The 15,133-nt window shown below is 35.0% G+C and overlaps 1 protein-coding gene across 1 annotated transcript in view; it reads left to right on the top strand.

The window, feature by feature from the left end:
• UBA6 (ubiquitin like modifier activating enzyme 6) overlaps positions 1 to 15,133 on the top strand; it is a 74,026-nt gene that overhangs the window by 13,520 nt on the left and 45,373 nt on the right. Inside the window, exons 7-12 of the mRNA XM_027836445.1 lie at positions 1,232 to 1,312; positions 3,715 to 3,837; positions 8,878 to 9,001; positions 11,319 to 11,422; positions 14,113 to 14,175; positions 15,042 to 15,118. Of these exons, the coding sequence (XP_027692246.1) occupies positions 1,232 to 1,312; positions 3,715 to 3,837; positions 8,878 to 9,001; positions 11,319 to 11,422; positions 14,113 to 14,175; positions 15,042 to 15,118 (572 nt within the window). The remainder of the gene's footprint in view (positions 1 to 1,231; positions 1,313 to 3,714; positions 3,838 to 8,877; positions 9,002 to 11,318; positions 11,423 to 14,112; positions 14,176 to 15,041; positions 15,119 to 15,133) is intronic.

The raw sequence follows: 15,133 nt of genomic DNA, 5'->3' as shown, positions 1-15,133 counted from the left end.
AAGACAGTTCTTTCCCTCAAGGATCCTGTATCTCGCCTATGTGAAATAACTAAAGAATATTATATTTGACTTATTGTTTTGTAATCTTGTATTTTTGTATTAGTATGCATACATAAAAGCCTGTTGAATAAATATATGGATATACACTAACTTAGAATAGTTGTATGTATCTCCCCCTACCTTTTTTGCATTGTTTCACATTATTTCTCTCCATGTATATTCCCAAACTCCATATGCCTTCTCCCTCTGTAGATTTGTGTAGATTGTCTCCCATGCTTAGAATATGCTCCCTCCTTATCATCCTCCCTTCAAGACTTAGGTCAAGTGCCACTTCAATCAGGTAGAATTATCCTACAGTACTTTGTCTGGCTCTTCCCTGTTACCCCTTACCTTGTATTGTGTTTACCTGTATACTGTGCTCCCTAATAGACTATAAGCTCCTTGAGGACAAGGACTGTCAGTTTTTTTCATTGTATTCTTAGCACCTTGCCCATAGTAGATGCTTAATAAATACATGTTTAATGAAGTTTAATAATTCATCCTTACCTAAGGATCTGGTTTCTAGATGAACAAATGATCTTGGGGTCAAGTAGACATCCTTTGTAATAAATGTTTGGTGTTAGTGCTGATATTTACATGTTATTGCTTATCCGACAAGTGTAGGATATGTCAGCAGGCAATAATAACTTCATGAAGCTTACATGAAAACTAGGTTTATTTCAAGAGAAATGAACATACATGTCAGGGGACCTCTTAATAGTCCTTAACAGGTAGTATAAAATAAAATGTATGTATAAAAGTAGAATTGATATGTTGGAATCATTAGTAGTATATTGTGATTCTGAAAGTGCAGGTTAGACAGTAAGATTCTTCCCAGAGAGAGAAAACTTAAATTTAAGTAGCTTATTTTAGAAGAAAGAGTGCTAAACTAGGAAAACTCAAATTCTAGCCATGAATATGTGAACTTGGAAAGTTGACCTCTCTGAGACTAATTATTTTATCTTCAAAACCAGTATAAAACCAGGTTGGTATTTCTGTTTGATATTCCACACTTCTGGACATGATGACTTTACAGAGGTAGGAAAAAAACAATTTTTCCAAGATGTATTTTCCGTTTATCAAATATGGGGGGATGTCTCTAAAGTCAGAAATTGTATGCTTATACAGAAATATTGCTTAAGGAATTATAGTAAGCTTTCTAGCAGTTAATATCATGTTTCTTCCTCAACAGTGTGTGGTATTGACTGAAATCAGGCTTCCTTTGCAGAAGAAGATCAATGATTTTTGCCATGCACAGCACCCACCTATTAAGGTAATGTTACCCAATTTAAATGTGTGTAGTCAGACAAAGGCAAAAAGACATTTCTGCCATTGAAACCTGTGGTTATTCATTTAGTTGTGCGAGAGGTTACTAACATGAAAAACAAATATGAAATTTGGGGGGTGGCAGAGTTTCCATGCCTTGTTGATAGTCATGCTGTCATTAAAACAAAAGGACTTTGATTTATAGATTTCCAAAACTCATAAATTATTGGTTTTGGAGATGTAGAGAGTGGTTTTCTGGCTTCAAACGTAGAATGTTTCCTGGGAGTGTTTTTTTCCTAGAATTAAACATGTTATATGATCTTCCTGACATTTGTTGCTACAAAACAACTACTAACATCTCAATAATTAAAAAAAAATACTGATTTCAGACAGTAAATGAAAAAAATAACTGATTTCAGACAGTATATACTTTTCATAACACATGAAATGTACAGTACCATAAACACTGTATAGTAAATAAAATCCTTAAAACTAAAACATTTTTTAATCCAAATCTTGTCTTCCACTGTGTCAAATGGTGGTGTGAGGAGGGCATTGTACTGTGTAGCAAGTTATTGATTAGTTAACACCAAACTCATAGCTGATAGTGGCTGCAGACATTCCTGCATGAAGTTTATCTTAACATCTTTATTTTCTCACTAGCCTGTATCACTGACTTTGCATGCTTGGGCTTAGAGGCCAAAGGACTTGTACTGTGCTTTGGAAACCTTTTAAACAAAAGTTGAGTTTAAAGGCAAACAATGAAAATATGCAATGATTGCACAGTGGTAGGATGAATAAGACCAGTGAAGCGAATTTAAATTCATGCTGCACAAACTTGTGCATGTCGAACCTCTCATTTTTTTCTCCACTTCACGTAGCCACAAATGCATATGTTTGCCTAATACAAAAATGAAAGTGAGGTTACTAATAAAATCACACTAATGCTTAAAGTTGTGAAAATTAAATGTGTGAATGTTGAGGGTTGGCTGTACATTATTGTAGTTAGTAATCGTTGCACATTCTTCCCATGTTTCTCTAAATTCCTTGTACTTAACATTTCTTACTGTGCAATGATATTCCAGTACATTAATATACCATAGTTCATTTAGCTAGTTTATGGATTTTCAACTTATTTGCCATCACAAAAAATGTTGTTATAAATATTTTGGCATATATGGGATCTTTCTGTCAGATGTGGTTATCGTTGGTCAAAAAAATGTAGATTTCTTTCACATAATTTCAAATTGTTTTCCAACATAATTGAACCAACAAAATAATTGAATCAGTTCACCAATAGTATTTTAGTGTGCCTGTCTTTCCACAACCCTTTTAATATTGACTTTCCATCTTTTACTTTCTTCACAAATTTTTGGTAGGTGTTTGCATGAAATCTCAGAATTACTTTAGCATGTTCTTCTCTTCTTTACAGCATTTTCAAATGGTCATTGGTACTTCTCTTGAAACTATTGATACTTTTTGACCATTTTGTTTGTTCCAGGGAACCGTACTTACTCTTATGTTTGTGTCATTTTCTAATATGTCTTCACATTAGCCTTTCATCAGTAACTTTTTATGGAATTTTCTTCCCATTCAGTTTTATTTTAGCTGCATTGCTTTTGTTCATTCAAGAGCTTTTAAATTTTATTTAAAGTTGTCTGTTTTTTCTCATGATCATCTCTGTTCCTTGTTTGGTATTAAAAAAAAGTTCTCAACTAGCCATAGTTGTATAAAATTTTTCTCTCATGAATTAAAAAAAAATTATGTGGCCCTTTACATTATGTCTAATCCACTTGGAGCTCATTGTGACATATGATACAAGATTCTGGTCTAAAACTAATTTCAGCCAAAGTACTTTACAGTTTTCCCAAAAGTTTTTAATCAAAATGGTAGCCTTATATTCCTGGGTCTGTCAATTCTACTCTTTGTGTTTTTAACCAGCACCACAGTAGTTTTGGTAATTGTTGCTTTATTATATAATTTTTGGTCTGATAATACTCTGCAGCCTTTAATAACAAAAGTTTTGCAGATGGTTCCAAATTTAACTTTGTTGGGAAACTGGTGTGGTAGCCATGAAATCAGGAATTAGACAGTCAACAAATATTTAAGTACTAAAACCAGTGATGTACCAAGAGTTTTGACACCTAAACTAATGGATGTAGTTTGTTATTTATGGTTTGCTTGTTCCAGAAGGAATCCTTAACTCATAATTCTGAGATTGTCTTGAGACAGTGCCCGTGATTTAGTAACAAAACCTATATGTACACACCTCTAAAATAGAGAATGCTGTTTTGTACTATTTTCTCTTGCGGTTGTCATGAAAAAACCATTTTGCAGTCTCTAAAGCATAATGTTAATATAAGCTAATGCTGTTTGAGAATGAGCTTGTATTTATGTCTTATTTTGCAGTTTGTCAGTGCAGATGTGTTTGGGATTTGGTCACGTTTGTTTTGTGATTTTGGTGAAGAGTTTGAAGTACTAGATACGTCAGGAGAAGAACCGAAAGAAATCTTCATTTCAAATATAACACAAGTAAGAGATTGGATTTCGAACATAACAAACATATGTAATAATTTTTGAATCTTGTTAATTTGACACCCTTACCTTTTAATGTGATAGAGATAAATGAATATTAGAGAGAATTATTTTACTGTAATATTGCTTTCATTCCACTGCCAAAGTCTTACTTTGAAACCTGGTAATATGGAGGTTAGTTTCCCTAGGTAGTTGAAGACTTATGCAGTGAAACACAAGCTCTGACCGGTACTACCAACCTGGAAAGCTCTGAGTATGGACATTGCTACCGATAGTATGTTTGTCATCACAGGATGAACCTTGCCCAAGTGTTTTGGAGAGGCTCTTCACCAAAAGGTTGAACACTTAAGTGAAGTTTTTATCAGCCATAGTAATCTGTTCTGTGTAGAGGGCTTGCAATCTGAAATTATGGAGGTTGTATGTATACCCCTGAAATCACAGATTCTTGAAGGATTCATCAAATATTTTTTATAAAAGAGATCCATTATAAGTTTGCTTATCTAGTAAAGTTTAAAATCTTTTGCCTGTCATTTTTTGGCACTCTATAATCTGCCACCACCTTGCTTTTGCCAAACAGGAATACTTTCCATTCTTTGAATAAGTCTTGTTCTTTCCTGCTTCCATGTCATTATTCACACTGATCCTATAGGTCTTACATGCCTTTGGTTTCCTTCCCTTACTCTGTGCCTGTTGAAAACCCATCTGAAATGAAACTTTCCCCTTCTAGCTCCATATAACCTTTGTTTTGCACTTTTCTAATGTATATAGGTATTACTGTGTTATTATAGGTAGTCTCCTTGAAAATCCAAACTATCTTATCTAAGTTTTATATCTCTTTCAGTTGGAGGCTGTTTTGTTGAATCAAAAATGACTATCTAAATTTTCCTGCAGTCATTTTGTACTCAACATGCCATCACTATGCTCTTTGTTTGCCAGTTTTTGTTTAATGTGGCATTTAGTCTGTCCTTCATTACATATGACATTAAATTGTATATTTATATGACATTTAATTATGATTCTAAGTTTGCTGTGTTAAATCAGAAAGAGAAAGGATTTCATAAATGACCTGGTGTAGCACTCTTACTCTAGGAAGGAGGAAATAAAACAGAGGAAAATAAAATAGAATACTAAACTTGGAAGTGACTTCAGCCTTTTAATCCAAATATATCCAAAAGGTGTTTCTGTTATAACTTAACTCGAACTGTAGTCATCCAATCTCTGCTTGAAGAACTCTAATGAGAGGGAACCCACTTCTTGAGGCAGAGGATTCCACTTTTGAACATCTGTAATTGTCAGAGCACTTTTTTCCCTCAAATTATGCCTAAATTTTCTTTGCAACTTTACCCATTATTCCTGAATCTACCCTATGGAATCTAATAGAACAGATCTCATTCTTCTTCTGGGTGATATCCCTTTAGACTCTTGGAGACTGCTATCAGATCTTCAAGACCTGAGACTTCTCTTCTCCCTGATACTTTTTTCCCCCCGAGGCAATTGGGGTTAAGTGACTTGCTCGGGATCACACAGCTAGTAAGTGTCAAGTGTCTGGTCTGAGACCTGGATTTGAACTCAGGTCCTCCTGGGCCGGTGCTCTATCCACTGCACCACCTAGCTGCCCCTGAGACTTCTCTTCTCCAGGCTAACTATCCTCAGATCCTTCAATTAATCCTCATGTGACATGGAGCCAAACTCTACACCATCCTGGTTACCCTTTTCTCTGTAGTCTCAATCTTATTAGTATCTCTAAACTGAGGTACCCAGAATTGGATGTCAGACTCCAGATGTGGTTTGACAGGAGCAGAATACAAGAGGGAGCATCCTATGTCTTTCTTCATGCAGCCCGAGATAACATTAGCTGTTTTTGATGCTTTCTCATACTTCTACCCCAAGAAGTATGACTTGCAACAAGCGTCTGTCCAATCTGCTTCTTCCGTTCTGTACTTAAGAAGGCGATTTTTTTCAACCTGAAGACTTACAGCTATTCCTCTTGAATATGATCTTATTTAATATCAGCCCAGTGCTCTCACATGTCAGAGTCTTTTTTCACTCCTAATTTGCATCTGATGTGTTAAACTATCCCTCAGTTTTATCTTTACTCCTGACACTGTTAGTAATCTGATCCAAGCCCTCATCTCCTCGCCCCTGGGCTATTGCATAAACGTGCTTGTTGGACTCCATGCCACAAGACTCTCCCCGTTTAACTCCATTCTTTGTCCTGCATTACTATGTTACCTCTACTTACCTTTCTGCTACTTAGTCAACTCCAATGGTTCTTTATTACCTCCAAGATCAAATGTAAAATTATCTGTTGTTTAAAACCATGTTCACAGCTGCCCCTCCCACCAAACCTTTCCGGTCTGTTTATATCTTAAACACACCCCATCCTCCCTCCACATACTCTTTAACCTGGTGACCCTCACCATCTTGCTGTTCCTCACACAAGACACTCCATCTCCAAACTCCATGCATTTTTACTGACTGTCCTTCATGTCTGACACTCTTTTCCTTCTCTTTCTTCTGGCTTACAATCCCTGCTACAGGAAGCCTTTCCTGATCTGCCTTAATTCTAGTGCCTTCTCCCCTGTTGATTATTTCCAGTTTATTCTGTTTGTAACTTGTCTGTGCATAGTTGTTTGCCTGTTGTCTCCCCCATTAGATTGTGAGTTCCTCGAGGTCAGGGACTATCATTTATCTTTATGTCTCCAGCATAGTATGTGACACATTAGGCTCTTCATAAATGTTCATTTCCCGATTGACTAGCTGACAGTTTAGTGTTTTCTTCAGATTTGATGAGCCTGCCCTCTACGGCTTTATCCAAGTCATTGATCATTATATTAGAAAGCACAGATTCCTGATCTGCTGCACTGGAGAATTTCCAGATTGACATTTATTGAACCATTAACAACTACTCCGAATTTGTCCAATTGACCTGTTAAAAAAGTTCATCCATCTGTCTTCTTAGAATACATCTTTCCATCTTGTATACAAGAATGAATGGGGGCAGCTAGGTGGCACAGTGGATAGAGCACCGGCCCTGAAGTCAGGAGGACCTGAGTTCAAATCCAGCCTCAGACCCAACACTTGACAAGTACTAGCTGTGTGACCTTGGGCAAATCACTTAACCCCAATTGCCTCACTAAAAAAAAAAAATGAGTGGCATGAGATACTTTGTCATAAAGTTAGTTTTGCATGACCTGTACTTGATGATGCTGTGCTGGATCTTTGTAATGACCACTTCTCTCAAGATATTAAAAGCACTCTCACCAACCAATATAATTTGAAAACTGTATCTCTTCCCTTTTTTGAAAAGTGAAAAATTTGCCATTCCCTTAGTTTTTTACAACTTTTATTTTACATGGTCTTTCACAGATTGCTGACGATAGCATACTGCTAGAAACAGTATCGTAATCCCTCCCCTATGCAAGTCAGGGTAATTTTTCCTTAAAAGGTAGTGAGACAGCCCTTGAGTCTTGGTTGACTGAAAGGACTAAAACTCAGGCTGTTGACATCACCTGAGTGCAGAGCAGCCATATGGAGCTCCAAGAGTTCTGTGCTGTTGGTAGACTACAATGAGCAACTCAGATAGAAAGGTTCAACCAAATCTGTTCAAGGTGTCTTTGATCCCTGTCCTTGTTGAATATTCTTCTCCAGTCATGACTAAGTAAATCTTGTAACTGTCAAATGATTTTCAGATGTCTCATTTCATTCCAGTTTTGAACCTGAGTTACAAGGCAACTGATCTGAATCAGGCCCAGCCTGAACACAAAATAGTGACGTATTTTAATTTTTTCACATCTGGCCGTGTGTTGTGAATTCATCAAGGGTGGCGACTAAGTACTCTCTTACTATGTTCTTTTTTGTATGGGGTATCACCTCCTAGGTAGTCATTTTTTGTGATTTCCAGGGTAAAGATCATTCTTCTTAGCAGAGTATTTTTGCAGAACTACCACACTTATATTTTGCCTTCGTTACCTGCCCTTGCTTTCATCTTCTGTGTATATCTTTTTAAAATCTTACTTGGTTAGTAAGTTCTTTGTGAATATACATTGATCTTTTGAGAAAACTGCTTTTCTTTCTAAGAATTACTAAAATTTTTCTGTTTAGAATTTTATTTTTGAGAGTGTCTCATTCCTCCTAGACTGACTTCCTCGGTAGAATTTTAGACCAATAGATCCTGCCTATATTCTTATCTATCTTTATGTACAACAGGTCTTTGAAATATGATTTACTAAGTTCTGTGACCTATGTCCAGCATTCGTCTTATCAGTCACAAGTTCTAGGAGGAAGCGATGAACTCAAGGTTCTCATCATTTTCACCCTAACAAGTTTCTGCCTGTTAATATGAACTAGATTCAGGATAGAATTTCCCCCTATTGGCTCTTCCATGTTTTGAAGAATGAAATTATTTATATGAATAATTTTATAAAATTTCTCAGATTTTCCTAGGTTGCTTATTTCAATTTTAATTAGCCCCAGAGTTAGGAATATCATCTTTATTGTCTAACAATAAATTTCCTTTTCTTTAATTTGGTCTTTGGTAGATCCATGGTAAAAAGACACAAATATAATACTTTTTTAAATGGCTCTAATAAACACATACTTTTTGTTACATATTTTTAGTATTGTCATCTATATGATCTTTTGTCCAGTGATTTATTTCATCCAGTAACTTTCTTTTACTTCTGTGTGAAGTGGATACCAGAGTTACATGTATTAACTAGAACCTGATTAAAGTATAATGGGGTTATAACTTTCTGTTATTTGAATTATATGCTTGCAAACACATCCATGTATAATAGATGTTTCTCTTACCCTGTTTTTAAGGGGAAAAAAATTTTAAAAGCATATTTCTAAAGGTTAGTGGTTCATTAAACTACAGGTGAAATTCTCCATATCCTTTTCCTGCACTGGAATTTTGTTGTGTTGGCTGTTGAAAGAATTTTGAGTGACTCAGCACGAATTTGGACTAAAGATATTTGAGGCTGTGCTTTGAAAGATTTTCTTTCTTCATTAATCTTTTGACTAATTTACTTTTAGGCAAATCCTGGAATTGTAACTTGTCTTGAAAATCATCCACATAAACTTGAGACAGGAAATTTGGTAACATTTCGAGAAATAAATGGAATGACAGAGTTAAATGGATCCACAAAACAAATAACTGGTAAGCTAATGGCATATGTTTTAAGTACTTAAATTAGATCTGTGATCTCATTGATGTAGGTTCATATTTCATGGATACCAGTGAAATGTGGGCTATCCATCATTTATGTTTTGCTTTCACGTGTGTCTGACTTGTTTTCTTTTCCATGCAATGTCCTTTATATAACTTCTCTACAGTTTGTTGCTAAAATGCTATAGCATACTCTTGGCTACTATCTACCTCTCTTTTATCTTTGCAATAAACCACAACTTCATTCCTTACAGATTGTGGTACAACCCTATAGCATCATTGGTAGAATAGCAGTGTAGCAAGATGGGTCTTTGTTTCAAGGAGATATTTGGGATCATTAAAAGCAATACATAGTTTCCTAAATGTAGTCAATATGAAACAAGGTATAAAGCTCATCAAAGGTGTTTGCCATTTTCATGGAGGATGACTGGCACAGAATCCAAATTGAATAAAGAACTCCTAATAGGTGATGAGGTCCTTTAGATGCTCCTGTTTGCAGTGGCATTATGCTAACTACCAGAGAATATTGCAAAGCCTTCTTATGAAATATCCACCGTTACCCAAAAGTGCTTATCCTTATTATCCCACAAGAAAAACTAAGTGAGGGGCAGCTAGGTGGCACAGTGGATAGAGCACTGGCCCTGAAGTCAGGAGGACTTGAGTTCAGATCCAGCCTCAGACCAAAGACTTGACAGTTACTAGCTGTGTGACCCTGGGCAAGGTATTTAACCCCAATGGCCTAAAAAAAATAATAATAATAATAATAAGTGGGATGGAAAAATGTTTATTCAGACCACGCTATATGGTAGTAGGGATCCTACTTGGTAGGAAATATAGCTTAACATTTTGAGACATTTGGGAAATTAATGTGGTATAGTGGGAAGACATTCTGTGCTTGGAAAGAAGAGTGACCTGAATTCTAATCCTCTCTCTAGAAATTACTAGATCTGTGACCAGGATCAAGTAAGTTATATATATCTTCTTGAGGCTCGGTTTCCTCATCTGTAAGCTGTGACTCTAGTTGTGAGGATTAAATGAGATAATATGTAGAAGGCTTTTCAAATTTAGGTGCTGTTTAACTATTTTATGTTGCTATTAATTATTAATATTAAATGGATTCACACCAGAAACCCTAGTAAGCCAGGTTAAAGTATTACATAAAAAATAGAGGGCCAGCTTAATATAGCGGAAAGAATACCAAACTTGTAGATAGGATGCCTAGTTTTGAGTTTCTCCTCTAAACTAGCTGTATGACTGTGGGCACGTCACTTTAGCCTATCAGCTTCAGTTCACTGATCTAGAAAACAAGGCACACCACACTTGCACTCTTAAGTAGCTATGGGAAAAGATCCTTTGTAAACTTTAAAACCCTGTGTAAATGGGAGATCAGAGCTAACTACCAGTAAACCAACAATTCACTTCATTTGCTTAAACTTCCTAGTCATGCTATGGATATAGTCCTGGATTTGGAGTTCAAGGATCTGGATTCAAATCCTGCCTCTGTCACCTAGTACCTCTGTGACTTTAAGCAAATCACCTAATCTCACTGGACTTGAGTTTCCTCATCGTGAAAATGAGGGAGTTTGTCTAGAGGACCTCTTTTTTTTCTTATCAGAGAAATTTATTTGCAAATAAATAAACAGGTTCTTTTGCAATGTTTTAGAAAAAACAAACCCACAATACCAATTTTTGTCTACTTTCCAAAAAAAAAAAAGGAAGAAAGAAAACCCTAAAGTCAAATTGGAAAACATTCTTTCTAGGATGATCTAGAAAAGACCCACCCCTTCTCCTGATGCCCATTTCTGAACTCAAGAACTGTAATACTTTCCTTCTCAAGCCTTTTATCTTTAGGTACTTAAGGGAATTAAAATGCAGGTTAGCCATCTCTATTATTTTTTACCTTTTAGTTTTCCACATAATTCTGTCTTTTTTTTTTTTTTAATCATATTGATCCAAATATAGAACAAACTTTCCCCCCAAATCTGACTTATGCTTGTGTACTACAATTGATATTATTTTTAGTTATACAAATATATTAGTTTTTTTCTTTGAAAGATTTAGAATTTTAGGAGCATAACCTATGTTCAGATTTTTAAAGTAGCTGTTTTAAATTAATACGTCCTTTGACATTGAAATAAGTTATTTTTATAGAACCTAGTGGATAATTGCTTAAAATAGAATGTAATTCAGAATTAAAAATCTGGTTTGATGCTTGACCTAAAGAGAAATAAAGTTTAGGGGGAGAAATGATTATGCAGATATAAATCTTTTTTTGTGGTATAATTGCTTCTGTATTTTTTTTTTCCAGTGGTGTCACCATTCTCTTTCAGTATTGATGATACTACTGAAATGGAGCCATACTTACATGGAGGTATAGCTGTTCAAGTTAAGACATCTCAAACGTTTTATTTTGTAAGTATTTTCTTTTGTTGAATACATATTTATATTTAGTGGCTAAAAGAATACCTAATGAACAAATAGAAAGTAGTATATCTTCTATTATTGGACAGCTAATTGAAGCTTCAACTAGAATAATTTATTTTTTAATAATTCCACCTCAAGGAGAAGGAAGTAAATCATAAGAAAACAAACTGTTTCCAGAATTTACTTTTTTGTTTCTTTTCTTTTTTTAAAATTTTGCCAGTGATCTTCTGGAAGAAGTTTGAATTCAAGTCAGTATCCTCCCTTCTATTCCTCTAGTACTGGACAATAATAAGTGTTTTTACTGTGGTCCTGAGTCACTGAAACATTCTGAATTGTGAACTAAAGAGCCAACATGGTATAGTTAAAAGAGCATTAATTGGATTTGGAGTCAAGGACCTGGCTGTAGTGCATATCACTTCTATACCTTGGAACAATTTAATTAACTTGGTGTAAGCTTCAGCTTCCTTATTAAGAAATGAGAATGTGAATGATCTCTATTTTCCCAGTTTAGTTCTATATCCTGTGAGATAATATTCTATATACTTTACTTATTATTTCAGGAGTGTGCTAATGAAATTTTTAAAAAGATTTTCAACAAATGTTAGGTACTTCTCTTCTGAATCACTAGTTTCTTTATCTATAAGAGACTTGAACTTGGATGTTTCAAAAAGTCCCTTTCGATACTAAAGTTCTGTGTTGCAAATAAAAAGAATTTTGTGTTTGAACGCTATTAACTAGAACATTCCATTGCATTAGCCTTTTAATAAATGAAGGTTTTACTCTATTTCCAAGACATTTTACAAAGCACACATACCAAATATGATGAAGCAGGGAGGTTCTAGAGCTGGATTTATTTCCTGTTATTCAGAAAGTTATTCAGAAACATAACTTAAGTAATATTATGCATTTCAGTTAACTTTATCCATAAGTTTAATACGAATGTTTGAAATGTTTTCTTAAGTCTTACAAAAGAATAATACAGGGAATATATCTTTTGGAGAATAGGATAGTGGTCTTTTGGTGGGGCTTATGTGAATCTGTTGTATCTAAACCTCCATTGAGGTCAAGAAGAATACTTGTTCAGTGTCAGGAACTTTGGGAACTTGGAAAATGGTTGTTTAACATGAGAAAAATTTTGCAGTCTAGGATATATATACTGGATTGGCAAACTGGCACCTGAGGTACATCTTAAAGGGGAAACAAGAATTCTGAGAGGTGGCTTTAAGGAGAGTAATGCATTTCAGACCTCCAAGAGCTCCTATGTGAATACATGTCATCTTGAGCTTGTGGAACAGCAAGTAGTCAGGTTTGGTCAGAATGTAGAGAATTGAAAAGGAGTAATGTAAAGTATGATGTAAAAGATAAGCTGAAACCACATTGCAGAGGGCCTAAAGTGCCAAGCTGAAGAGAATTTAATCCTAGAGAATGTAGGAAGCCCCTGAGGGCTTTGAAGGAGGGGAGTGATAGTGGCAGACCTATACCTATACTTACGAATGTTATTTTGGCATCTGTGTGGAGGATCTGTTGGAGAAAAGAAAGACTATAAACAAGGAGGCTCAGGTCCAGGCTCAGGCAAGAGTTAATGAAGGTTTGAATTAGACTGTGGAGGGAATGGTATAGATGTGAGAGATGGTATGGAGATAGAATTAGCCAAAGTTTAGCATCTGATCAGATAAATGTAGTGAGAGAGAAGGAAGAGTTAAGGATAACTCAAAGATTGTAAATCTGAGCAATTGGAATAAACTTATATGTTTTTTAAAACAAACTACATAACAAGTTTGCAGTTTTACTGTTACTCCTTTGGGTTTGTTTGTTTTTTTGTTAGTGATAATATACATAATTTTTTGTCAGTTCATAATATACATAGTTTGGTTTTTGGTTTGGTTTTTTTTTTGTTTTTTAAGAGAAGGCTAGTTATGGCCTCAATCAACATACTGTAGAACAATTGAGGTGGTTGAATCATCAGCGTGTAAGATATTTTGTTTTAGTCATGTTAGGTTTGAGGTAGGTATATATAGGTAGATAGGTTCAGTTGGCAGTGAGGAATGGAAGTTCAAGAGAAAGAGTAGGGCCAGGCTAGTATATTTCAGAGTCATCTGGATAGAGATACTAACCGTGAGCGAAGAGAGAGAATGAAGAGAAAAGAGGAGAAAGGAACATTTGTGGCAGAAATGGGAAGGACTGATATTTTTTTTCAGAATTAACCTTAGCTTCTTTCAAACCCCTGGAAAAGGGGACACATAATTAAAGATTTTGTTGTTGTTGTTGTTGTTTCAACCTATTATTTCATTGGTGCAAAAAATTCCCAATGAGGAAATTTCCTCTTCCAAAACATTGACAGTAATATCAGTCTTAGAGAGGTTGCTTAGGGCACTCAGAGGTTCCATGACTTGTGTAGTCCCTTAGCCAGGATATGTTAGAGGCTGGATTTGAACCCTTTCTTATTTCCAACCTGCTCTTTATCTGCCATTCCACCCAATGTCTCATTGATTTATATAGAAATTATTTCTCAGAATAGACAAAAAGAGTATTATTTTTCCCTTTGTTATATGCCATTAACATGTATTTCTTCTGAAACTTTTCTTACTGATAACAATTATCTGATTAATAGCAATATACTTTGTAGAACTTAAGTACCTTATCCCTTACTCTAATTATCTTTTGTTTTCCCCTGTCAGGAATGCCTGGAGAAACAAATAAAACATCCAACATACCTTATTGCTGATTTTAGCAAACCTGAGGTAATTAATACTTTGGGGGAGAATGTACTGTTTTAAAGTGGAATATACATGTTTATGTAAATGTTATATTATCCCAAGAAATTCTTAACTGGTCTTATATTTTCCAAGCAAAATCCTGGCTTTATGTGCAAATTGGGCCTTCCGTAAAATAGTTGTGTTGGTAGTCACCTAGTTTTTTTAATACAAATATGAAGTAAGTTTAGGTGATTTTTTTTTTCAAACTCACTTTTAAATTCTATTTTATATGTACATATATAATCTTAACACTTGTTAGGTGCTTAGTAGGCATTTGGTATAATTGTTTATTTTATTTATTTCGTGTAATTGTTTATTATATATTTTGGTATCATTGTTTGTTATATTTATTGATTCAAATATATAGCTTAAATTAAATATACAAAGTATAAGAAAATATTTCTTTGAGGAAATAGTTGTAGTTTCAGATTGTTCACATTTTTTGCTAACTAGAAGCAGAAGGTAAAGGAATAAAAGGACAAAATAATGGTAGGGGACCTGCTCAGTGTACAGACCTTATGTCCTTCTAAGGCAAAAGCTCAAAGGATGGGAGAGATAAATATAAGAAGTATAAAGTACTGTGACATAAATCTGCCACTACTAATTTGCTGTGTGACCTTGTCAAGTCAGTTTACACTCTCTGGACTTCTGATTCCCTGTTGGTGAAAACAGGGGATTTGACTAGATGGCCTTGGGGGCTCATTTTCCTCATCTATAAAACCGGGAGCAAGAACTTAAAGCTTGCTTTTTTCCTATTCTAACCTTGTACACCATATCATTTTTAATGCCAAATATTAAGAATAAAAATGTGTATTGATATTGTATTGTGGTTCCCTTTTTCTTCTGAATAGGCTCCTCTACAGATCCATGCTGCCATGCTTGCCCTAGACCAATTCCAGGAAAAGTACAATCGAAAGCCAAATATTGGGTAATATTTTTTAAG

Source organism: Vombatus ursinus, unplaced genomic scaffold (genome assembly GCF_900497805.2).
Source record: "Vombatus ursinus unplaced genomic scaffold, bare-nosed wombat genome assembly UNPS02014818.1, whole genome shotgun sequence".
NCBI classification, from domain to species: Eukaryota; Metazoa; Chordata; class Mammalia; order Diprotodontia; family Vombatidae; genus Vombatus; species Vombatus ursinus.
This window is presented reverse-complemented; position numbering and strand designations above follow the sequence as displayed.